Source organism: Tachyglossus aculeatus, chromosome 11, assembly GCF_015852505.1.
Source record: "Tachyglossus aculeatus isolate mTacAcu1 chromosome 11, mTacAcu1.pri, whole genome shotgun sequence".
Classification (NCBI taxonomy): domain Eukaryota; kingdom Metazoa; phylum Chordata; class Mammalia; order Monotremata; family Tachyglossidae; genus Tachyglossus; species Tachyglossus aculeatus.
In genome coordinates, this window is record NC_052076.1 from 16,052,517 (window position 1) to 16,075,745 (window position 23,229).

The 23,229-nt window shown below is 50.5% G+C and overlaps 1 protein-coding gene across 1 annotated transcript in view; it reads right to left on the reverse strand.

The window, feature by feature from the left end:
• The window catches only part of TOP2A (DNA topoisomerase II alpha), a 32,957-nt gene extending 13,804 nt beyond the window's left edge, over window positions 1–19,153 (reverse strand). The window contains exons 1-23 of the mRNA XM_038754538.1: window positions 19,059–19,153; window positions 13,057–13,212; window positions 12,316–12,406; window positions 10,908–10,971; window positions 9,826–9,971; window positions 9,161–9,258; window positions 8,762–8,974; window positions 7,766–7,939; window positions 7,468–7,569; window positions 7,215–7,352; window positions 6,874–7,012; window positions 6,113–6,270; window positions 5,578–5,703; window positions 4,933–5,043; window positions 4,711–4,816; window positions 3,514–3,623; window positions 3,175–3,267; window positions 1,947–2,061; window positions 1,676–1,797; window positions 1,389–1,537; window positions 813–1,044; window positions 560–694; window positions 273–473 (exon numbers count right to left, since the gene is read on the reverse strand). Coding sequence (XP_038610466.1) covers window positions 273–473; window positions 560–694; window positions 813–1,044; window positions 1,389–1,537; window positions 1,676–1,797; window positions 1,947–2,061; window positions 3,175–3,267; window positions 3,514–3,623; window positions 4,711–4,816; window positions 4,933–5,043; window positions 5,578–5,703; window positions 6,113–6,270; window positions 6,874–7,012; window positions 7,215–7,352; window positions 7,468–7,569; window positions 7,766–7,939; window positions 8,762–8,974; window positions 9,161–9,258; window positions 9,826–9,971; window positions 10,908–10,971; window positions 12,316–12,406; window positions 13,057–13,212; window positions 19,059–19,088 — 3,009 coding nt within the window. The 5' untranslated portion in view covers window positions 19,089–19,153. The remainder of the gene's footprint in view (window positions 1–272; window positions 474–559; window positions 695–812; window positions 1,045–1,388; window positions 1,538–1,675; window positions 1,798–1,946; window positions 2,062–3,174; window positions 3,268–3,513; window positions 3,624–4,710; window positions 4,817–4,932; window positions 5,044–5,577; window positions 5,704–6,112; window positions 6,271–6,873; window positions 7,013–7,214; window positions 7,353–7,467; window positions 7,570–7,765; window positions 7,940–8,761; window positions 8,975–9,160; window positions 9,259–9,825; window positions 9,972–10,907; window positions 10,972–12,315; window positions 12,407–13,056; window positions 13,213–19,058) is intronic.
• Between the last annotated feature and the right edge of the window lie 4,076 nt (window positions 19,154–23,229).

Consider the following 23,229-nt stretch of genomic DNA (forward strand, 5'->3'; position numbering starts at 1 on the left):
GCCCTGCCAGTCGTTTGCTGTGTGGCCTTGGGCAAGTCACTTCATTCCCGTGGGCTTCCGTTTCCTCCAACTGGAAGATGGGGATACCCGTTCTTCCTCCTACTGTGAGCCCCACGTGGGACGGGGACTGGGTCTGACCTAATTAATCTATCCCAGCGGCGCTTGATACAGAGTCAGCGCTTAGCAGCTGCCATTTTAAAGCCACCACAACCAACAAAAACATAAAAAAATACAGTCCCACAACGAGCCGGTCCAGTCCCCGGCAGACCTACCATAGAGTTGCACGTGAGGTTCGTCTGAAGCTTAAACACTTTGTGCAGCCCCGCGGCCTCGGCCTCTGCCAGCTTCTGCTCCGTCATCTTGATGATGAACTTGACGGTGGTGTCGGTGTGGTACTCCCTGTAGTCCAGGATGAGCGCCGGGGTCTTCTCCGTGCCCGTCAGCATGGGCTCCAACACCTGTTCCTTGTACACCTATGGAGAGACGGCGCCCGTTCGGAAAAAAGCCCCGCGGGCCGGCGTGGGGGGCCGGGCGGGAACCCGCCGTCCGCTGCCGTCACCTGCGTCCAGGTCCTGACTGGGAGCTCGGAGATCTCGATGGTGGTGGAGTCGAGGATGGACACCTCCCCGTTGATCACGTACTGGTTGGGGGCCAGCTCGTCGATGGTCCCCTTGAAGTTCTTGTAGCTCGGCAGCTGAGGGGGGAGAAGGCACCCGGGTGAGCCCAAGCTGGGGGGCGGCCACGCCGTTAACCGACCTCGGCCTGCGGCGCAGAGCCGGGCTCCCACCGCCCCTCCCGGGGACCGTGCTTACCATTGGCAGAGGCTCCTCGCCATCCATCATGCGCCTGATGTTGTTCACGACCTCGCGGACGTCGTAGTTGGGGAGCTTACACGACCAGCCGGTGCCGATGCCCTCCGCCCCGTTGACCAGGACCATGGGCACGATGGGGATGTACCACTCCGGCTCTACCCGCTGGTTGTCGTCGTAGAGGAACTTGAGCGTGTTGTCATCCTTCACGGGGAACAGCAGCCGGGCCAAGGGGCTGGGGGGAAGGAAGGGGCGGGAGGCGGCGGTTAGCAGTTCCTGCTGTGCCAGGCGTCGGAAAGAGCAGACACGATAGTCTCTGTGTGTGTGTTCGTGTATGTGCACGTTCATTGTGTGTTTGTGAACGTGCACAAGAATGGGATGGTTGGGACGGTGGCTCCGTGTTGAACTTCGCTGCCCAGCGGGCACCTTTGTTGAACGGCGATCGGATATTCCCGGATTGGGGTTGAACACCGGGAAAAGGTGGGCAGGGAGGGGACACCCCCCCCAACCCAAGACTGCCGTGTCCTCTCAGGTTAAACCCCTGGTGTGATGGGGGTCCCGCTCCCCGCAGACGCTGACCTGAGCATGGTGAAGATGTATCGGGGGCTGGCAGAATCTTTGCCCCCGTGGAGCCGGGTGCCAAACTGCCCGATGGGCTGTAAGAGGTTGACGTTGTTGCTGCCCACAAAGTTTTGCGCCAAATTAATAATGGTCATCATTAGCGACATCTAAAGAAGAAGAAAAGGAAGCTTCGTCTCACCCCGCCGGCTCCCACGCTGGATCAGCCCTGAACCAGAGTCCCGCCATTTCAACCGAACCACCCGTTAGCGCCTGCACATTTTCTTCCTGGATGGCCAAGGGCATACCTCGCCGTGGTGGTAAGACGACATTTCAGCCACTGACCCGGCCAGCTGGGCAACCTTCACCTCCCGCTTGTCATTCCTTCTGAAACACGTGAACAGAACTTTCCTCTGGCCTGGTTTCAGACCTGCCGGGAGAAGAGAGGGGCAAGCGTGAGGGTCATCGGCTCCGGCCCTGCCGAGAGGCCGCAAAGCTAGAGCTGCCCACCGACCGCCGTCTTCGGTGCTCATCTGGAGCTTGACCAACTGGGCCCGCAGCGGGGGAGACGACACTCACCGTCTACCATGGACGGGATGGACCGCTCGTTGTCGGAGTTGGAGAACAGGATCAGTTCCTTGTTGATGAAGTCATTGTAGGTCAGGTAATTGGTGGCTTTGCCGTACAAATAATCCTGAGGGAAAACAGAGGGGGGGTTACGTACGTCAGTTGGTTCCCGCTGCAACGGGAAGAGCTGTGGGCCTAGCAATGAGCGTGGTGGGACGGTTCAAAAAGAGATTGCATTTCCAAAGGGAGCCCTGAAACTTGATTTACTTTCGGTCAAGCCCTACTGATTCCCCCAGAAGCACCTACAGGGATGTCCGCGATAACGTAGCTGACACATCGGCAAACGTGCTGGGGGGGCTAGGTGGGTTGCCATTGCTCTCAAGCCCACTGGCAGACCTCCGTGAGCTGTGATTTGGCAGCTGGCTCCCCCACAGAGCGGTGCACGAAAACACAGACACAGTGGGCGGGCTGCGGTCTGTGAGGGAAATTTTCCGGTGGAAAGCCTCTTTGGGTCCGGGCCTGCAACGGGGCAAGTCTCACGGGAAAGGTCAAGCCACCCCTGGCTGGCAGGGATAGGCCTGTGCTCACCAGGTCACGCCCCATCGTTTGTCACAGGATGCCTGTTGCTAACAAGCAATCCGCCTTTCCCTACTCCGCCCAGGGAAGCTCGGGGCCAGCCCCGGGGCCCCAACAGGCTGTCCCGGAGGGAGGGTGGGCAGTAAAGCCGAGACTCCGGCATCCCCGGGGCAGCAGCTGTCAATCTGCAGCCTCGCGGGCAAATCAGAAAGGATGCAGAGAGAAGACTTGCCAACATGACCTCACCCTGGAGGATTTTGGTCCTCTGTGCTTAAGCTTAAGGGTTCTAATCCCGGCTCTGCCACCTGTCTGCTGTGTGACTCTGGGCAAGCCACTTCACTTCTCTGGGCCTCAGTTACCTCCTCTGGGAAATGGGGATCGAGACGTGGGACAGGGGACTGTGTCCAACCCGATTTGCCGGTATCCACCAGTGCCTGGCACATGGCAAGCGCATAAGAAATATCATAATTATTATTATCAGCAGCAAACCCTCTCAGAGCTTGCCTGCTTATGAGGTTGTTCGGAAGCTTATAGACCCTGCATATTTTCTTTCTCACTGCCATTTACTTCACTCTGCGTCCTTGGCCCCGGGGCTCCGATTTGCTGGAATAAATCAAGCTGATCTTGGGGCCCTGGAACCGACAAGACTGTGTAAAGGAATTACCTCGGGCAGGCCGTGCAACTTTCGCTGCCTTCTGTCCTCCATGAAATGAGTCAGCCATTCCTTCCGATCGTCGATCTGCTTCTTGCTAAAGGCCTGCGGATTTTAAGATGGAAAAGGTCGCTTTTATACCGCTGGCTGCCAGTGACTGCCCTTCGACTCTCAAAGGCTCCCTCAGACAATTGACGCCTTGCCTCTAGGCTCTCCACCCCCTCCTCAAATGACCGGATCCCGCATCTCCGGGGCATCCCATCCCGACCCAACTCGAAGCCGACGGGACCGTCGGAAACGTAGGTGATTCCGAAGGCTTGCTGGGCGCTTTTCCCGGGCCAGCACGCTTACCAGGGAGATCGCAGCATCATCTTCGGGCCCGGAATATTTGAACTGGATCCGATGCCTTGCCATATCGGAAAAGTATTCCTTAGCCTCTTTGGATGTGCTGGTTCCCAGACCTACAGAAATGAGGGAGAGCTGACCGGTCTGCACCCTGGGGGTCTTGCGGCCTCCGGCCGGACCCCTACAGGAACAGGGGTGGGTACTAACTCGTGGAGATCCACAGTGGTCCGGACCCCATAGGAGCCGATTCTACCTTGCCGCCCCCGACCACAAAGCCCCGACATACAAACCCCCATCACCCTGTCAAAGCCTCCAGAACTGACTGGACGTTGGGATGGATGAGGTGGTGAGGATTTCTCCCTCCAGGAACTGGGTCTACCTATGGGTTTTTGTTTCTTTGCTTGGTTTTTTTGGTATTTAAGCACTTACCAGGCACTGGACTCAGCTAGGGTAGATACAGCTTATCAGGTTGGAAATAGCCCATGTCTCTCAAGGGGCTCGCAGTCTTCATCCTCACTTTGCAGATCAATCAATCAATCGTATTTAGTGAGTGCTTACTGTGTGCAGAGCACTGTACTAAGTGCTTGGGAAGTACAAGTTGGCAACACATAGAGACGGTCCCTACCCAACAGTGGGCTCACAGTCTAGAAGATGAGGTCACTGAGGCAGAGAAGTTAAGTGACTAGCCCAAGGTCACACAGCAGACAGATGGCGGGGCCGGAATTAGAAGCCAGGTCCTTCTGACTCCCAGAACTGTCTTCTATCTATTAGGCCAAGCTGCTTCTCATTCCCCAGTGCTAGCCCGGACCGTGGTTTTCGTAACTGAGTGCTGTTTGCTATCTCACTGCTGTGGCTGTTTGCCTCCATTTAGATGGTCAGAACCACATGGGACAGGGACCCTGCCTGTTTACCTTGTATTTACCCCAGTGCTTAGTAAAGTAAAACGTAGTAAGTGCTGGATAAATACTATTGCTATTATTATTACTTCTATTACTTGTCCTGCAGGACAGAGGAGGACAAAACTGCCTGTACTTCAATGATGCTAGGACTGAATTACGGACGTTGAGCTTAGCAGGCTCCCGTACACAAGAGTGAACTAAAGGAGGGCCCTCACACTTCCCCCGACGGATTCAATCCCGGCACTTAGTGGCCCCCTCATCCCTGAGCAAAACGCTCCACGCCGGGCCAGGGCTGGGGACAAACCTTTGTAGTACTTGACTTTCCATTTTTTGTGATCGCCAGTGGAGTTCTTCCACTCTTCAAATTCAGGAAGACTGTAGAATGACATCTCCTGCTTGTTTCTGGAAACCTGGTACCCAACAAATGTGTACACAACAAGCCCGTTAAACCCTACCCTGATTTCTTAAGGCGCATTTCAGGGCACTAAGGGACCCTTTCCCGATTCTTCCCAAAAGTTGGCTTTACCTTTACGATGGGAGTGATGAACTCCTCCAGAAAGCGATGCCGCAAAAGCGAGGGCCAGTTGTGATGGATGAAATTGATCAACAGGCCTTTGATATGGGAGCCATCCTGATCCTAAAACATGTTTGAAATAGCAAAAGCCACTCTTAAGGGGGGCATCTGGAAACGGTGCTAGCACGGAAGGGTTTCTCAATGAAATAGCTGGAAGGGAAGAGAATGACTGAAAACGGGCATCCACCGTTGATCCGCCAAAACTCACTGATGGTGGCGGGGTGGGGGGAGAGGAGGAGAAAGAAGCGAGGATGGGGGAACTGGGATTGGTTCCCAGTTTTTTCCAACTGGGATGGAAAAAGCACCGCCCATCCTCAGGATGCTCGGGAAACACCGACCAATGACGATGACCACGAGGTACCCTCGGTTCTGGCCAGGACATGGTTTTGCACCCCGCGTTGGTCAAAACTGAAGGTTGGGGAACGCCTGGGCTTGGGGGGCTGCGGGGTTTCTCGAGAACACAACCCATGCCTCGTAGGAGGACTGGTGGCGTCAACCCTTACGCGACCGATCTGCTTCCTTTCCAGGAAATCAGGCAGAAGTGAGGTGTACGTGGCTTTGAGTTAAGGATCTTAGAACTTTCAAACCGACTCTAACCTGATCTGTCATGATCATGATCTTTCCGTAGCGGAGACTATTCAGTGAATCCTGATCGTCATAATTCTTCTTGTACTGAAGACCCACAATCTTAATGATATTATTAATTTCTGCATTTTCCATGATCTGAAAGCCCAAATTAAAAAAAAAACAAAACACACTTTCAGTATCAGCTCTGAGAACCTCAGAAATTCCCAGCACTGACGTCAGGCCAAGCAGCATTTATTCGGCTAAAATGTATCTTTTCTCTTCCCCGACCCGAGAAATCCAAGGACTTGCCTGGCATCATCCCAAATCGTTTCCCACTATTTCCCCGCCCCCTTGGGATGGTGCCCGTAGGGAGCTCGCCGATCCTGACGGCTCCAGAACGGGGCTGGCTGGGAAAGTACCCGTCTACCAGGCTGGCAGCTCCTATTTCCAGCCGTTACACAGTTTTGGATGCTTTCCAAAAAGTCCCCGACTGGAGGGAGACGAGGCTCTTTTCGCCGCCACAAAACCTTTTGGTAAACCCAAGCGGGAAGATATGTCCACTGACCTGTTTGTGAGACGCTTCCCGAACGTTGAGCATTTTCCCACGTAATGGGAAGACTCCGTACTTGTCTCTCCCGACCACGCCGAGGCCAGAGACGGCCAGCGTTTTGGCCGAGTCTCCCTCCGTCAGGATAAGCGTGCAGTCGGTGGAGTTCTTGCTGCCTGCAAGCCAAACCACAAATGATCACGGCTCCTTTCTGCAGAATACCCAGGAGTTCGCCTCCTGGCAGCCTCACAGGGGGGCTCGGGCAGGGCCGGGGCCAAGGTGATGGGCACTTGCTCTACCTCGGAGCCAGATGCTGTCATGTGCCCCCGGCTGCCAAGTCACAGACGCCCCCGACCCCTACCAGCCCTCCCACCGAGTCACCCAGGAGGCACAGACATGTAGAATGGGGGGCGGGCAGAGAGGAAGAAGTGCTTCTCCCCAAAAAGCGGGATCCTGCCCGACTCGGTGAATGGCACCATCCATATCTGGGTGAGCCAGGACGGCGGCTAGTAATCTCGCACACCTGCCAAATAATTTTTTACATCTCTATTTCTGACCTTTCAATCTTTTTAAACAAAGGGGGAGGGTCAGAGCCCGAGGTCTTAAGGACCCTTTGGTCTCTGCCATTTTGAAATCTAACCGCCTTTGGCTTTTAACATCCGGTCTCTCCCGCTGCTGCCGAATAAAACCGTCATTCGCCAGGCCCTATTTCTGGAATTTTCCTGGAGGTGCACCCGCTCCCCATCCCACGGGAACCAGGAGGCGTGGCGAAACAGTACCTGCATCGTTAGCGTCGTCTAGTTTGGGGATACCCTTGATCCTGTTGTGCTTCACGGCCGAACACTTCTTGTTCAGTTGGATTTGGGCTTTGAACTTCACCCAGTTTAGGATGCTCTCCACCACGCCACAGTTGGTGGCCTGAAAACCAACGGAGCATTGATCTTAGCCAACCGTGTGCCTTTCCGTTCCTTTCTTATCAAACACCTGGGTTCCACTTCCTCCCTAGTGAAACCAGAGCCCCTCTCTGCCATCAGCCCTACCCGCGAGGATCTAAAAGAGCCGTCCACACGAGCCCATCCGAGCCACAGAGTAGGAGAATCATGGCTCTTCGGGTGCTTACCGCTTTGATGAATTTTTCACTCAACTGGCACCTGGAGCCAAAGCTCTTAGCCTGAAGAGTCATGTTCTCCTTGGTCTGGGAGTCAAAGGTGGGGTTTTCGATCAAGGAATTCACAAAAATCCACATATGATTTTTCACCTGCGGAGAAATGGCAGTCAGTAAGCATCCCATTGCTCTGTCCCCTACAGCGCGAAGAGTTTCAGCCTCCACCCCACCGCCGTCTGCCGTAAAAAATAACGCCCAGGGCCCTCACCTGATGGGGTTTCACAGCCACGCCGCCTTTGTTCTTTTTTTTTACAACTTCAATAAGTTTGCTTATAATCTGGTCAGCCACGTAATCGACGTGTCTGCCTCCCTGAGGAAACCAAGGCCCGAACACACATCAGGACCGAGAAGCATCAGCCCGATTAAATCACCTGCCCGGATCTCCCCCCTCAGCCTGCTGAAGTCCCTGCTGCCCGTCTCTTTAGGGAGACGGTAGACTTGCGAGACATTTGGCCGCGCCGAGGACAAATGGCGTGGGTGACCAGTTCAGTATCTGGGCCAGTTACCTTGGAGGTGGCAATGCTGTTGACAAAGCTGACTTGCTGAAACCCTTTCTCGCTCATGGTCAAGCACACCTCCCAGCGGCTGTTCACTTCTTCGTGGATGACTTTCAAGGGGTTGCCGGTCTCGTCCACCTTGTCCTTTACGTACAGGTCAACGTAGCCTCGAAATCCTTTCACCTGCACAGAAACAGACACGCGGCTTGTTAGGAAGCTTGCTCTCTCTGCGGGGGCAGAGTAGGGGGCAAGTGGCAGCGAGAAGTTGCCCCCCCCGGGCTCAATTAGCAGAAAGATCCACCGTCCAGAAAACATCCTGCAGCCACCACTTTCTATCTGTCATTAGGTCCTGCTCTCTCCACTCCGTGGCAGTTTGATGTCAAAGAGGCAGCTCCTCAACTTTTAGAACGTGGGGTTGGGGTGGGCAGCGAGGACCAGACGACTGCTTCTTTAGCTGCAGTGTTCGGCAGCTCTTGGAAGAATGCCCTTTGAGATCATTTTTCTGTTTTTATTGCTTCGTCTTACAATCCCCCGCCACCCCTTATTTTCTGATTGTGGCTTCGGTGAGAGCCAAGAACCATGTCAAATTCCAATCTTTGCATTTTTTCCCCCCAAACTTAGTGCCGTAAGTAATCAATAAAGGCTATTCCACAGAGTAATACAATATTTAGGAGTAGTAGCTGTATTTATTAAGTACTTACTGGGAAAGAATACACTGATAAGAATTAAGAACTGTCCCTGGCCCTCGGGGGGAGGTTCAGGGTAAGTGCTCAATAAATATGACTGAATGAATGAATCCGGTGGTATGTCTCCTGGTAAGGGCTGGGCATGCGGATGCTTCTGGGAACTCCTGACACCGAACGTGGCAAGGGACTGGGAAAAACCCTTTTAAAAAGAATGAAGGGAAAGAACTACTTTGTTGCCCAGCACCACCGAATTCTTCACATCTAGGGTGATGCCCACTACAGCCCACGCCCTTGGGAGCCACCCGAGTGGAAAACTCACGGGCAGCCTCTTCCCGTTAAGAAAGACTTTGACGTCTTTGGTGGATCCGGCGATATCATAGGCCCTCCGCGACATGAGAGCCACAATATCCTTGTCCAGGCTTGTCATCTTAAACTTCGCCAGGTCTGGCTGGAAGGTGATGCAGGTATAATCTTCCCCATCAAAGGGCTTGAGCTTCATCTCGCCTGCTTTTCCCATGTTGTCTGTCCAGGTCTGAGAGAGTGGGAGGGTGCAGGGGAAGAAAATCATCAACAACCACCCGAGACCTCATTTTCACCCGGTGAAATCCACCCCTTCCTTAGGGCAACTGAAAATACCATATTTTCATGCTTTTTCTTAGCCATCCAAAGCCTTCGATACCTGAGGGCTACTCCAGAGTCAACTGTGGGGATACCGTACCTGCTTGAACAGTTTCCTGAATTCCCTAGAAGCAGTTTCCACCGTGAACTTGGTACTAAATATGTTGCAGAGCTTGGCTCCATAACCATTCCGACCCCCTGGAAAACGAGAAACCACATTTTTTTTTTTTGTCTTTTAAATGGTATCTGTTAAGTGTTTGCTATGTTCCAGGCACTCAACCAAGCACTGGGGTAGATATAATTGAGTTGGAGACAGTCCTTGGCCCACATATGGCTCAGTCTTAACCCCCAATTTACAGATGAGGCAACTGAGGCACAGAGAAGGTGAATGACTTGCTCAAGGTCATAGGTCATACAGCAGGCAAGTGGCGGAGCCGGGATTAGAACTCAGATCCTCTGATTCCCAGTCCTGTGCTCTTTCCACTAGGCCACACTGCTTCTAAGCGGATTTTGGCTCCGGTCCTTGCCCTGCTTGTGTGGCCACAGGGACGAGGGCTATGAGCAGACCTGGATACCTATCACAACCGACTGGCCAGCGGGATTGAATAGCCACAAATCCTGCCCTCCTAAGCAATCAAGTTACACCCCAGCAGATGGTTTCTAGTCCTTCTGGCCCAAAATGCTCCACTTGAGGTTAACAACTAGTGCCTGGAACAGGGGAATCTGTTCCCTGCAGAAACACTTCTCTCTTTCGAAAGAGCCTACCTGTAACTTTCTTTTCGTCGTCGTCATAGTTGCTGGAAGTCAGGAGCTGTCCAAAGATGAGAGCAGGGACATAGACTTTCTCCACTTTGTGTTCAACCACAGGGATGCCTTTCCCATTGTTCCACACGCTGATTGTATTGTTCTCCCTGGGAAAAGGAAATCGGAAGTTTGTTGCAAAATTACTTTTTGTTGACAGTTTCAATTTTACCCCGTGCCAAAGAGGGGTGGTGGACGGGGGGCTCTTTTCAAAATGTTGCAGCACATTTACTGTGCAAAATTTCAGGGGAAGAGGTGGAATAGACAACTGGATTCAGTGCCATATTGGATTTCCTGGAAATTTTCCTGCTGTTAAATGCAAACCCTCCCTCAATGGTGGGGGTGTCTCTCAGGGGAAAAACCAAGCCCTGGGGTGGCCGCCCAGGGCACACAAACTCTACACCCTTTTCCACAGCTTGGGCGGACACGGATAGTGCTGTGCAAACACACGTTGGGCACTCTGTGGGGAAACTTGGGAGAACCAGCTATGCTAAATGGAAAAAGAGGAAGCTGGAAAGACACCCCCTCACCCACCCATCCATCAAGAAGAGAAACAAATAGGATATTGGCAGGGGGGACGTGGAGGCAGACTGGGTGGCCCCTGCCTGATTCCCCACCACACCAAATCAGTCACATGTGGAAACCGTTTTCAGTTCTGGCCTCCATCTGCCCTCCGTAGCTCCAGGGTCAGGGTCTGACCGCGCTACAGTCCTTTGATCAGGCTGGGGTCTGGCCCACACGTGACCGGCCGCGAAGACCGTGCTTGGAGGTCAGCCCCACGGGTGGGAATGGAGCCCTGGCTCCTGCTCTATTTTGGGATTGAATACAAGGCGGAAATGGCTCACATCCTGCAAAGATAACGCTTGGCTAGGGAGATCATCTCTGGAGGGAGGAAGGATAGGAGGAGCCGGGATAAGACGGATGGCTGATTCTCTAATACCCCCTGCTGCCCGCCTGTTGGGACCCCATTCTGGATTCCAGAATATCATTCTGAAATGCTCTTTCTTGAAGCTAAGATTCCCTGGACCCGAGTGAAAGGGACTTACGGATCGATGTTGACCTTTATGCAAGACATTTTATTGTCCCTTTGCTTGTTATCTGCTGCGTTGACTGGAAGAGAGCAAAACAACCCCACAGATTTGTCAGGCTTCAAAGAATACTTTTCCTCTCATACACTTCCCTCACCTGTCCAGGTTGTTCCCAAGGGAGACGTGGGGAGAAAATTCAGCAAAGGAAACCTGGCCACGACACGTGTGGCGTTGGCGAAATGGTGGCACTTTCCATCTAGCACGATAAACTCTGGGTAGTGCCAGAGGCCTCTAGCTTCATTCATTCATTCGATCGTATTTATTGAGCGCTTACTGTGTGCAGAGTACTGTATTAAGCGCTTGGGAAGTACAAGTTGGCAACATATAGAGACGGTCCCTACGCAACAGTGGGCTCACACACTCATCTTGCCACAGAACCCCTGGCCTAATCCTCCTCCACCTCAGAGGGGAGGGAGATAATATCAACTTTATTGTAATATATTAATTATTTATATTAATTAATTAATTCAATCGTATTTATTGAGTGCTTACTGTGTGCAGAGCACTGTACTAAGCGCTTGGGAAGTACAAGTTGGCAACATATAGAGCTTCTCCCTTAGAAGGACCATCTCTTTGGTGGAGGCAGGAACTACGGGCTGATGAATTGCTTCTGTCGTCTTCTGCTAATTCTGTTGTATTGTACTCTCCCAAGCGTTTAGTACAGTGCTCTGCACATAGTAAGCATTCAATAAATACAATTGATTATCAGACTTTCTGCTGGGACGGACTAAGGACGTGGAACACGGGGGGCCAGGTCCCAAGAGCTATTAGAGCTTTATTTCTGGATTTCCTTCAGTTGGCTCTGCCACGCTGAGCTCTAGACTGAAGCAGTGGAGAGTGCCTAAATTCTCAAAGACGGGTGAGAGAAAAGGGAAAGTTTTGGGGTTCAGATGGTCTGTGCTGGGTCTCTGGGAGGGAATCAGGGATGAAGAGGGCAGTTAGGTAATGGATGGGTCATACTGGGTCACTGGGGTAGAGTGTAGGTGAATCAGGGTGAATCAGGGTTATGGTTAGGATTTCCCTTCCACGGGTCCTCCAGGTGTCTTAGTGCTGCTCTCCTGGGCTGGACCAGTGATGGTTTTGTCCCCGATTTTATGGGATGTCTGTTGAGCAGCCCAGCTCCCTGGGGTTCTGCCACAATTGTAATCCACAATAGAGGAGGTGGGAAGAGGGGAATGAGAACAGACACAGTAAGCGCTCAATAAGTACAACTGAATGAATGAACATACCCCCTGGACTCTGACATCAAATTTACAATAAAGAAGAGTGTAATATTACTATTCCGGGGATGGCCAACTTCTCTGAAGAAACCCACGCAACAGCAAAATCACCCAAGGGTACCCATGAGATAACTGAATTTACTTACCCAGAATTTCATCAAAGATTTTATACAATCCGGGAACAAAAGTCACATCCCTGCAATTGAGTCCAGCATCTTCATCAAAGACCCACATTTGCTAGAAATAAGAGAAACAAATGAGATGTTAGGAGCCTGATTCTATCCCACAACTATTCTTCTGCTGAAATCGGTTGTTCCAAATAGGGCTCCAGAGCTGAGAACCTGGACTGCTTCCTACGGGGAAGCCCGATTATTTCTGAAATGGGAAAGGTAAGGAAGGGATGGCAGTACTGCTTTCTCCTTCTCATGGAAACCCTGCTCCCCGGCGATGCTAAAGTTTGAGAACTAATGAGTTACCGCTCTGATGCGGATTCTTGAAATCTTGCAGAAGGCAGAAGAAACCTTTCGAACCGCTCTTTCTGGGACTGTGGAAAAGAAGCTGAAAATGATCTGAAAACGAAGACTTAGGGGGTGGAATCAGAGTGTGGCCCACAGGGAGGGGCAGCTAGGGAACAACAGTCGGGAGGGGGGATTTTTTTTTTAAAGGGGTGGGACTGTGGGAGGGAAAAGGCTTCAAAGAGCTAACAGGCCAGAGAGCTGCCCTTATGGGTCTCTCTCAGCCAGTTGGTCAGAGCCCTAAAATGAGCGAGGTAGAAAATCCAGCTCAAGTTGTGGGTCCATTGCTCCCCTTGCTTAGCCTCATAGAGCGCTGTCCGCTCGGGCTGTCTGTTGTGGTAACCTCAAAATGACTTCGGCTCCCGGCTTCACCTGGGTCAGCAGCTCCACGGAGCCGATGTATGTATCTGGGCGGAGCAGAATGTGCTCCAGTTGGGTTTTCTTCTGGTAAATCCTCTCCACTGACAGCCTTTTCTTCGCTGCTTCATCCTTCTTGATTTTGCCGAGCTGGGTGTTCACGTTCACAGGCTGGATGGGGAGAACAAAATGAATCCTTAGCATATATGGAGAGCTCATTTTACTTAACTCTGCCCCCCCCCCCCCCAATTAATAATTGTGGCATTTGTTAAGCATATACTTTTAGAAATAGAATTTGTTATATGCTTCCTATATAATAATAATGATGGAATTTATTAAGCGCTTACTATGTGCAAAGCACTGTTCCACTATATGCCAGGCACTGTACCAAGCGCTGAGGTAGATAATCCTAGCTAATCAGGTTGGACATAGTCCATGTCCCACATGGGGCTTAGTCTTAATCTCCATTTTACAGATGAGGTAACTGAGGCACTGAGAAGTTAAGTGACTTGCCCAAGGTCATAAGGCAGACAAGTGGGGGAGCTGGATTAGAACGTGGGTCCTCCTGACTCCCACTTCTGTGCTTTATTCACTAGGCCACATTGCTTCTCAACATTTACTATGTGCCAAGCACTGTGCTATGTGCTGGAACAGATACAAGATAATCAGATGGGACACAATCCCTGTCCCACATGGAGCGCACGGCCTAAGGAGGAGGTAGAATAGGTATTTAACCTTCACTTTACAGATGAGGAAACCGAGGCCCAGAGAAGTTAAGTGACTTGGCCAAGACCATACAGTAGGTAAGTGGCAGAGCTACTAGAACCAAGTCTCCTGACCCAAGTCCTCGGCTCTTTCCTCTAGGACACAGCATCTTCATCTTCACGGAATCTCTAAAACCCGCCCTTTCCTCTCCATCCAACCTGCTACCACACTGATCTAAGCACTTATTTTCTACCTTAACTACTGCATCAGCCTCCTCACTGACCTGCCTGCATCCTGCCTCGCCCTTCTCCAGTCCCTACTTCACTCTACTGCCCAGATCATTTTTCTGAAAAGCCATTCAGTCGTACCTTCCCCATAACTCAAAACCCTCCAGTACTGTCCATTCACCTTCTTAAGTGCTTTTAGGCACTCAATCAGCTTTCTCCCTCCTACCTTACTTCACTGATCTCCTACTACAACCCAACCCACACACTTCACTCTAATGCCAACCTACTCTCTGTACCTCAGTCTCCTCTATCCCAACACTGACTCCTTATGCACATCCTCCTTGGGGCCTGGGGCTCCCCCCTCTTCTCTCATATATGGTAATAGTAAAGTAATAAGTTGCTTATTTATTCATACATGGGCAGAGAACGTGTCTGTTAATTCTGTTGTATTGAACTCACCCAGTGTACAGTGCTCTGAACATAGTAAGCGCTCAATAAATACCACTGATTGATTGATATCTGACAGACCACCACTCTCCTCACCCTCAAAACTTTCCTAAAATCACATCTCCTCAAAGAAGCCTTCCCTGATCAAATCCTAATTTCCCTTACCTGCCCTCCCCTCTGCATCACCTAAGGACTTGGCTCTGTGCCCCTTAAGCACTTTGATAACCACCCCAGCCCCAAAGTACTTATGTACCTATGCTTATACTCTATTTCCTCTATCTGTAATTTTTTTTAATGTTTGTCTCACTGTAAGCTCATTACTGCGGGCAAGGATCATGTCTGCCAACTCTACTGTACTACGCTTTTGCTACCGACTCTGTTACATTGTTCTGTGATACTCTCCCCCAAGGACTTAGTACAGGGCTCTGCACACAGTAAGCACTCGGTTGATTTTTGATATTTATTAAGCACTTTTCTAAGTGCTGAGGAAGGCAAAGTACATGTCAGACACAGTCCCTGTCCAACATGGGGCACACAGTCAGCACTCAACAAACACCAATGATTGATCTTTCCATACTCTGTCAATTTCCAGTTGTAGCTTCGTTCTCCTGCTTCCACTATTGCCAAATAATTTGGGTTTGTCTGACTCTCCCAATAGATTGTAAACTCCTTGAGGGCAGGGACTTGTACTTCTATTGTGTTTTCCAGAGTGCTCGGCACAAAGCTCAGCATGCAGCAGGAGCTGGGAGGAAAGTTGCCCCTTGAGCAACGAAAGTAGCCTGGCAGCTTACAAAGATGAGGCGGACTTGCTGGAAGTCATCCTCAGCCGCGGTTAATCAGGAGTGAGCCTGGCATTCTGGCTGCAGGTAATAATAATAATACTAATGATAATTATGGTATTTGTTAAGCGCTTCCTATGTGCTGAACACTGTTCTAAGCGCTGGGGTAGATACAAGATAATCAGGTTGTCCCACAGGGGGCTCACAGTTTTAATCCCCATTTTAAGGATGAGATAATTGATGCACAGAGAAGCTAAGCATCTTGCCCAAGGTCACACAGCAGACAAGATGCATCAGAACCCACGTCCTCTGACTCCCGAGCCTGTGCTCTTTCCATTAAGCCACACTGCTTCCCCGCAAGGTCCCTTGCAGGAGGGAGACCCTGGTTGGGGAATCTCACCCAGGTCACTGATGGGCCAGGAACGGATCCCCTCAGAGAGGAATTACCAGGCCTGGGACCAATCTCCTCGGGGAGGAATTGCCAAACTCGGGATAAATCTCCTCAGGGAAGAACTGCCAGGCTCAGGAAGAATCCCCTCAGAGAGAAACTGCTAGATTTGGGCTGAATCTCCTCAGGGATAATAATAGTAACTGTGGTACTTGTTAAATGTTTACTATATATCAGGCACTGAACGAGGCACTGGAATAATAATTATGGTATTTATTAATTCATTCATTCAATCAAATTTATTGAGCATTTACTGTGTGTAATAATGATAATGATGGCATTTGTTAAGCGCTTACTAGTGCCAAGCACTGTTCTAAGCACTGGGGGCGGGGGGTATACAAGGTGATCAGGTTGTCCCACGTGGGGCTCACAGTCGTAATCCCCATTTTACAGATGAGGTAACTGAGGCTCAGAGAAGTTAAGTGACTTGCCCAAGGTCACACAGCAGACAAGTGGCAGAGCCAGGATTAGAACCCATGACATCTGACTCCCAAGCCCGGGCTCTTCCCACTAAGCCACACTGCTTCTCCATGTATAGAGCACTGTACTATGCACTTGGAAAGTACAATTCAGCAACAAATAGAGACAATCCCTGCCCACAACGGGCTCACAGTCTACAAAGTGCTTACTATGGGCCAAGCACTGTTCTAAGCACTGGGGTAGATACAAGGTAATCAGGCTGTCCCACACAGGGCTCACAGTCTTAATCCCCGTTTTACAGATGAGGTAACTGAGGCCAGAAAAGTGAAGTGACTTGCCCAAGGTCACCCAGAAGACAAGGGGCAGAGCCGGGATCAGAACCCATGTCTTCTGACTCCCAAGCCCGGGCTCTTGTCACAGGGAGGAACTGTGGAATTTGGGGCCAATCTCCTCAGGGAAGAAATGCCAGGCCCGGGATGAATTTCCTATGGGAGGAACTGTGAAATTTGGGGCCAATCTCCTCAGGGAAGAAATGCCAGGCTCGGGGCGAATCCCACCTGGGAGGACTCTGCATCTGTTGCCGAATTGTACTTTCCAAGCGCTTAATACAGTGCTCTGCACCCAGTACACGCTCAATAAATGCGACAATGAGTAAATGAATGAATGAGGACCCGTGAATTTTGGGGCAAATCTCCTTTGGGAAGAAATGCCAGGCTCGGGGCGAGTCACCTGAGGGAAGAAATGCCAGGGTCGGGGCGAATCTCCTCAGGGAGGAAATGCTAGGCTAGGGATGAATCTCCTGAGGGAAGAAATGCCAGGGTTGGGGCGAATCTCCTCAGGGAGGAAATGCCAGGCTCGGGGCAAATCTCCTGAGGGAAGAAATGCCAGGGTTGGGACAAATCTCCTAAGGGAAGAAATGTCAGGATCGGGACAAATCTCCCAAGGGAAGAAATGTCAGGATCAGGATGAATCTCCTGAGGGAAGAAATGCCAGGGTCGGGGCGAATATCCTCAGGGAGGAAATGCCAGGATTGGGACGAATCTCCTGAGGGAAGAAATGCCAGAGTCAGGGCGAATCTCCTCAGGGAGGAAATGCCAGGGTAGGGACGAATCTCCTCAGGGAAGAAATGCCAGGATCGGGACGAATCTCCTTAGGGAGGAACTACCAGGCCCTAAAAGAATCTCCTCAGGGAGGAACTGCCAGGCTCAGGGTGAGTCTCCTGAGGGAAGAAATGCCAGGCTCGGGGCTAATCTCCTCAGGGAGGAAATGCCAGGGTTGGGACAAATCTCCTAAGGGAAGAAATGTCAGGATCGGGACGAATCTCCTGAGGGAAGAAATGCCAGGGTCAGGGCGAATCTCCTCAGGGAGGACATGCCAGGCTCAGGGTGAATCTCCTGAGGGAAGAAATGCCGGGATTGGGACAAATCTTCTAAGGGAAGAAATGTCAGGATCGGGACGAATCCCCTGAGGGAAGAAATGGCAGGCTCGGGGCGAATCTCCTCAGGGAGGAAATGCCAGGCTCGGGGCAAATCTCCTGAGGGAAGAAATGCCAGGGTCGGGACAAATCTCCCAAGGGAGGAAATGCCAGGATTGGGATGAATCTCCTGAGGCAAGAAATGCCAGGGTCGGGGTGAATCTCCTGAGGGAGGAAATGCCAGGCTCGGGACAAATCTCCTGAGGGAAGAAATGCCAGGGTCGGGGCGAACCTCCTCAGGGAGGAAATGCCAGGCTCGGGGCAAATCTCCTGAGGGAAGAAATGCCAGGATTGGGACGACTCTCCTGAGGGAAGAAATGCCAGGGACGGGACAAATCTCCCAAGGGAAGAAATGCCAGGATCGGGACAAATCTCCTGAGGGAAGAAATGCCAGGGTCGGGGTGAATCTCCTGAGGGAGGAAATGCCAGGCTCGGGACAAATCTCCTGAGGGAAGAAATGCCAGGGTCGGGGCGAACCTCCTCAGGGAGGAAATGCCAGGCTCGGGGCAAATCTCCTGAGGGAAGAAATGTCAGGATTGGGACGAATCTCCTGAGGGAAGAAATGCCAGGGACGGGACAAATCTCCCAAGGGAAGAAATGCCAGGATCGGGACAAATCTCCTGAGGGAAGAAATGCCAGGGTCGGGGTGAATCCCCTGAGGGAGGAAATGCCAGGCTCGGGACGAATCTCCTGAGGGAAGAAATGCCAGGGTCGGGGTGAATCCCCTGAGGGAGGAAATGCCAGGCTCGGGACGAATCTCCTGAGGGAAGAAATGCCAGGGTCGGGGCGAATCTCCTCAGAGAGGAAATGCCAGGCTCGGGGCAAATCTCCTGAGGGAAGAAATGCCAGGATCGGGACGACGCTCCTGAGGGAAGAAATGCAAGGGTCAGGGCAAATCTCCTGAGGGAGGAAATGCCAAGCTTGGGACAAGTCTCCTAAGGGAAGAAATGCCAGGATCGGGATGAATCTCCTGAGGGAAGAAATGCCAGGGTAGGGGCGAATCTCCTCAGGGAGGAAATGCCAGGCTAGGAACGAATCTCCTGAGGTAAGAAATGCCAGGATCGGGGCAAATCTCCTCAGGGAAGAAATGCCAGGATCGGAACGAATCTCCTGAGGAAAGAAATGCCAGGGTCGGGGCGAAAATCCTCAGGGAGGAAATGCCAGGCTAGGGACGAATCTCCTGAGGGAAGAAATGCCAGGATCGGGACAAGTCTCCTAAGGGAAGAAATGCCAGGATCGGGGCGAATCTCCTGAGGGAAGAAATGCCAGGGTCGGGGCGAATCTCCTCAGGGAGGAAATGTCAGGCTCGGGGAAAATCTCATGAGGGAAGAAATGCCAGGCTCGGGGCGAATCTCCTGAGGGAAGAAATGCCAGGCCCGGGACGAATCTTCCCAGGGAAGAAATGCCAGGCCCGGAATGACTCTCCTCAGAGGGGAACCACCAGGCCCCACAAGAGCCTCCTCGGGGAGAAGCCTCTCGGGCAGACTGAAATGGCGGCCGGGAGGGGCCGCCCTCACCTTCAGGGGCGACATGTCCTCTAGCTCCATGGCGGCGTCGGCGAAGGCGGCGAGGACCCGAGATGGAGAGGCACAAGGCGAGACTGGCCGGCGAAGGCTTAGGCGGTAACGTCCGTTACGAGCCCCTCACGAGACGTTTCAAACCTCCCCCCCTCGACCGCCTTCGCCGACCCCACCAATCCCCGTCCGTCTCCGGGCCGCGCGCTCCGCTCGCCTGGCCAATCGCGCGGCGAGCCAGCTGAGGGGCGGGGCCTGGGAGGAAAGCCAATGAGCGGCCGGGGAGGCCGGTTCAAATGGACCAATCCTCGTCGTCTGGGAGGAGGAAAGCGGGCCACCCAAGGCCCCGGGGGAGTCATTCATTCATTCATTCAGTCAGTCAGTCATTATTCATTCATTCAGTCAGTCAGTCAGTCATTCAGTCACCATTATTCATTCATTCAGTCAATCATTCAGTCACCATTATTCATTCAGTCAGTCATTCAGTCATTCAGTCATTATTTATTCATTTATTCATTCAGTCAGTCAGTCATTATTTATTCATTCAGCCAGTCATTCAATCATTCATTATTCATTCATTCATTCATTATTCATTCATTCATCCATTCAGTCATTCAATCATTCATTATTCATTCAGTCAGTCAGTCATTCAGTCATTATTCATTCATTAATTATTCATTCATTCAGTCAGTCAGTCAGTCATTATTCATTCATTCATTCTTCATTCATTCATTATTTATTTATTCATTCAGTCAGTCATTCAATCATTCATTATTCATTCATTCATTCATAAAGTCAGTCAGTCATTCAGTCACTATTCATTCATTCATTATTCATTCATTCATTGTCAGTCATTATTCATTCATTCAGTCATTATTCATTCATCATTCATTCATTCATTCATTCATTTAATCGTATTTATTGAGCGCTTACTGTGTGCAGAGCACTGTACTAAGCACTTGGGAAGTACAAGTTGGCAACATATTCATTCATCATTCATTACTTATTCATTAATTATTCATTCATTCAGTATTCATTCATTCATTCAATCGTATTTATTGAGCGCTTACTGTGTGCAGAGCACTGTACTAAGCACTTGGGAAGTACAAGTTCATTCATTCATTCATTCAATGGTATTTATTCAGCACTTACTGTGTGCAGAGCACTGTACTAAGTGCTTGGGAAGTCCAAGTCGGCAACATATAGAGACGGTCCCTACCCAACAGCAGGCTCACAGTCTAGAATGGGGGAGATGGACAACAAAACATATTAACAAAATAAAATAAATAGAATAGATATGTACAAGTAAAGTAAATAGAGTAATAAATATGTACAAACATATATACATATATACAGGTGCTGTGGGGAGGGGAGGGAGGTAAGGCGGAGGGGGAGAGGAAGGAGGGAAGGAGCCAATGGGAAACACCGAGGAGAAGGTGGAAGAGAGGGAGCAGGAGAGGAGGGGGAAGGCAACTGAAAGGGGAAGAAAGCTTTACCTTTAAAGATCTCAAAGCCCTTAACATTCATTCATTCATCCATCCATCCATCCATCCATCCATCCATCCATCCATTCATTCGTATTTATTGAGCGCTCACTGTGTGCAGAGCGGCATGGCTCAGTGGAAAGAGCCCGGGCTTTGGAGTCAGAGGTCATAGGTTCAAATCCCGGCTCCATCAATTGTCAGCTGTGTGACTTTGGGCAAGTCACTTCACTTCTCTGGGCCTCAGTTACCTCTTCTGGAAAATGGGGATTAAGACCGTGAGCCCCATGTGGGACAACCTGACTACGTTGTATCTACCCCAGCGCTTAGAGCAGTGCCTGGCACGTAGTCAGCACTTAACAAATACCATTATTATTATTTAATTCTTTAATTCTCTGGGCCTCAGTTACCTCATCTGTAAAATGGGGATTAAGACCGTGAGACCCCCATGGGACAACCTGATCACTTTGTAACCTCCCCAGCGCTTAGAACAGTGCTTTGCACATAGTAAGTGCTTAATAAATGCTATCATCATCATCAGAGCACTGTACTAAGCTCTTGGGAAGTACAAGGGAAGTACAGGGAAACAGCAGGGCATTGTGGATAGAGGACGGTCCTGGGAGTCAGAAGGTCATGGGTTCTAATTCCGGTCCCGGGACGAATCTCCTCAGGGAAGAAATGCCAGGCCATCCCGGCCATCCCGGGATGAATTTCCTCAGGGAGGAACTGTGAAATTCAGGGCCAATCTCCTCAGGGAGGAAATGCCAGGCTAGGGATGAATCTCCTTAGGGAAAAAAATGCCAGGACCGGGACGAATCTCCTCAGGGAGACCTTGTGGGGCAAGTCACTGCACTTCTCTGGGCCTCAGTTACCTCATCTGTAAAATGGGAATTAAGACCGTGAGACCCATGTGGGACAACCAGACTACCTTGTATCTACCCCAGCGCTTAGAACAGTGCCTGGCACATAGTAAGCACTTAACAAATACCATAATAATAATTATTATTATTGTTACAATTCAGCAACAAATAGAGACAATCCCCGCCCACAATGGACTCACAGTCTAGAAGGGGGGAGACAGACATCAAACAAGTAAGCAGGCATCAATAGCATCAATATAAATAAATAGAATTACAGATATATACACATCATTAAGTAAATATAATTAAATTATAAATATGTGTACACACACACACACATGTGCTGGGAGGCACTCTCATGGCGTCCAGCAAAGAGAGTGGGTTGGGAAATGGGGTGGGGGGAACAGAGGAAAAGGGGGGCTTAGCCTGGGAAGGTCTCCTGAAAGATCTCAAAGCCCTTAACATAAAGCTCTCCTCTCGTCACCCAGCGAGGCTGGTGGAGAGGGGAGGTGCTGGGGGCAGATAATAATAATAATAATAATAATAATGATAATAATAATAATAATAATAATGATAATAATAATAATAATAATAATGATGGCATTTGTTAAGTGCTTACTATGTGCAAAGCACTGGAGAGGTTACAAGGTGATCAGGTTGTCCCACAGGGGCTCAGAGTCTTAATCCCCATTTTACAGATGAAGTAACTGAGGCCCAGAGAAGTGACTTGCCCAAAGTCACACAGCTGACAACCGACAGAGCCGGGATTTGAACCCACGACCTCTGACTCCAAAGCCCGTGCTCTTTCCACTGAGCCACGCTGAAGTTTTTATTGCTATTTTACAGAAAATTGAATTGAGGCTCAGAGTCCCATGGGAGATGCAGGGCTAGCTCGTTGTGAGCAGGGAATGTGTCTGTTTGTTGTTATGTTGTACTCTTCCAAGCGCTTAGTACAATGCATGGCGCGGTGGATAGAGCATGGGTTTGAGAGTCAGAAGGTCATGGGTTCTAATGCCGACTCCACCACTGGTCTGCTGTGTGACCTCGACAAATTACTTCACTTCTCTGGGCCTCAGTTACCTCATCTGTAAAATGAGGATCGAGATTGTGAGCCCCACGTGGGACAGGGATGGTGTCCAAACGGATTTGCTTGTAACCTCCCCAGCACTTAGTACAGTGCCTGGCACATAGTAAGCGCTTAAAAAATACCATAATTATCCCTCTAGGCTTGTAAGTTCATTGTGGGCAGGGAATGCGTCCGTTTATTGTTGTAATCATAATAATGGCATTTGTGAAGCGCTTACTATGTGAGAAGCACTGTTCTAAGCGCTGGACCCTCCCAAGCGCTTAGTACAGTGCTCTGCATACAGTAAGTGCTCAATAAAAATGAATGAATGAAAGAACCACGTGTTTTAGAGAAAGATAGGATCGGGACACCCTCTCTTGCTACTTGTGCATCTAGCTTTAATTCTATTTGTTCTGTCGACTTGACACCTGTCCACATGTTTTGTCTTGTTGTCTGTCTCCCCCTTCTAGACTGTGAGCCCGTTGTTGGGTAGGGACCGTCTCTATATGCTGCCAACTTGTACTTCCCAAGCGCTTAGTACAGTGCTCTGCACACAGTAAGCGTTCAATAAATGCGATTAAATGGATTTCTGTCAAAACGCCAACGCCACCTAGTGGTCTAATAATAATAATAATAATAATAGTAATAATAATAATAATAATAATAATAATAATGGTATTTGTTAAACCCTTACTATGGGCCAAGCAGAAGGTCTTTACCTTTAAAGATCGCTCATTCATTCAATCGTATTTATTGAGCGCTTACTT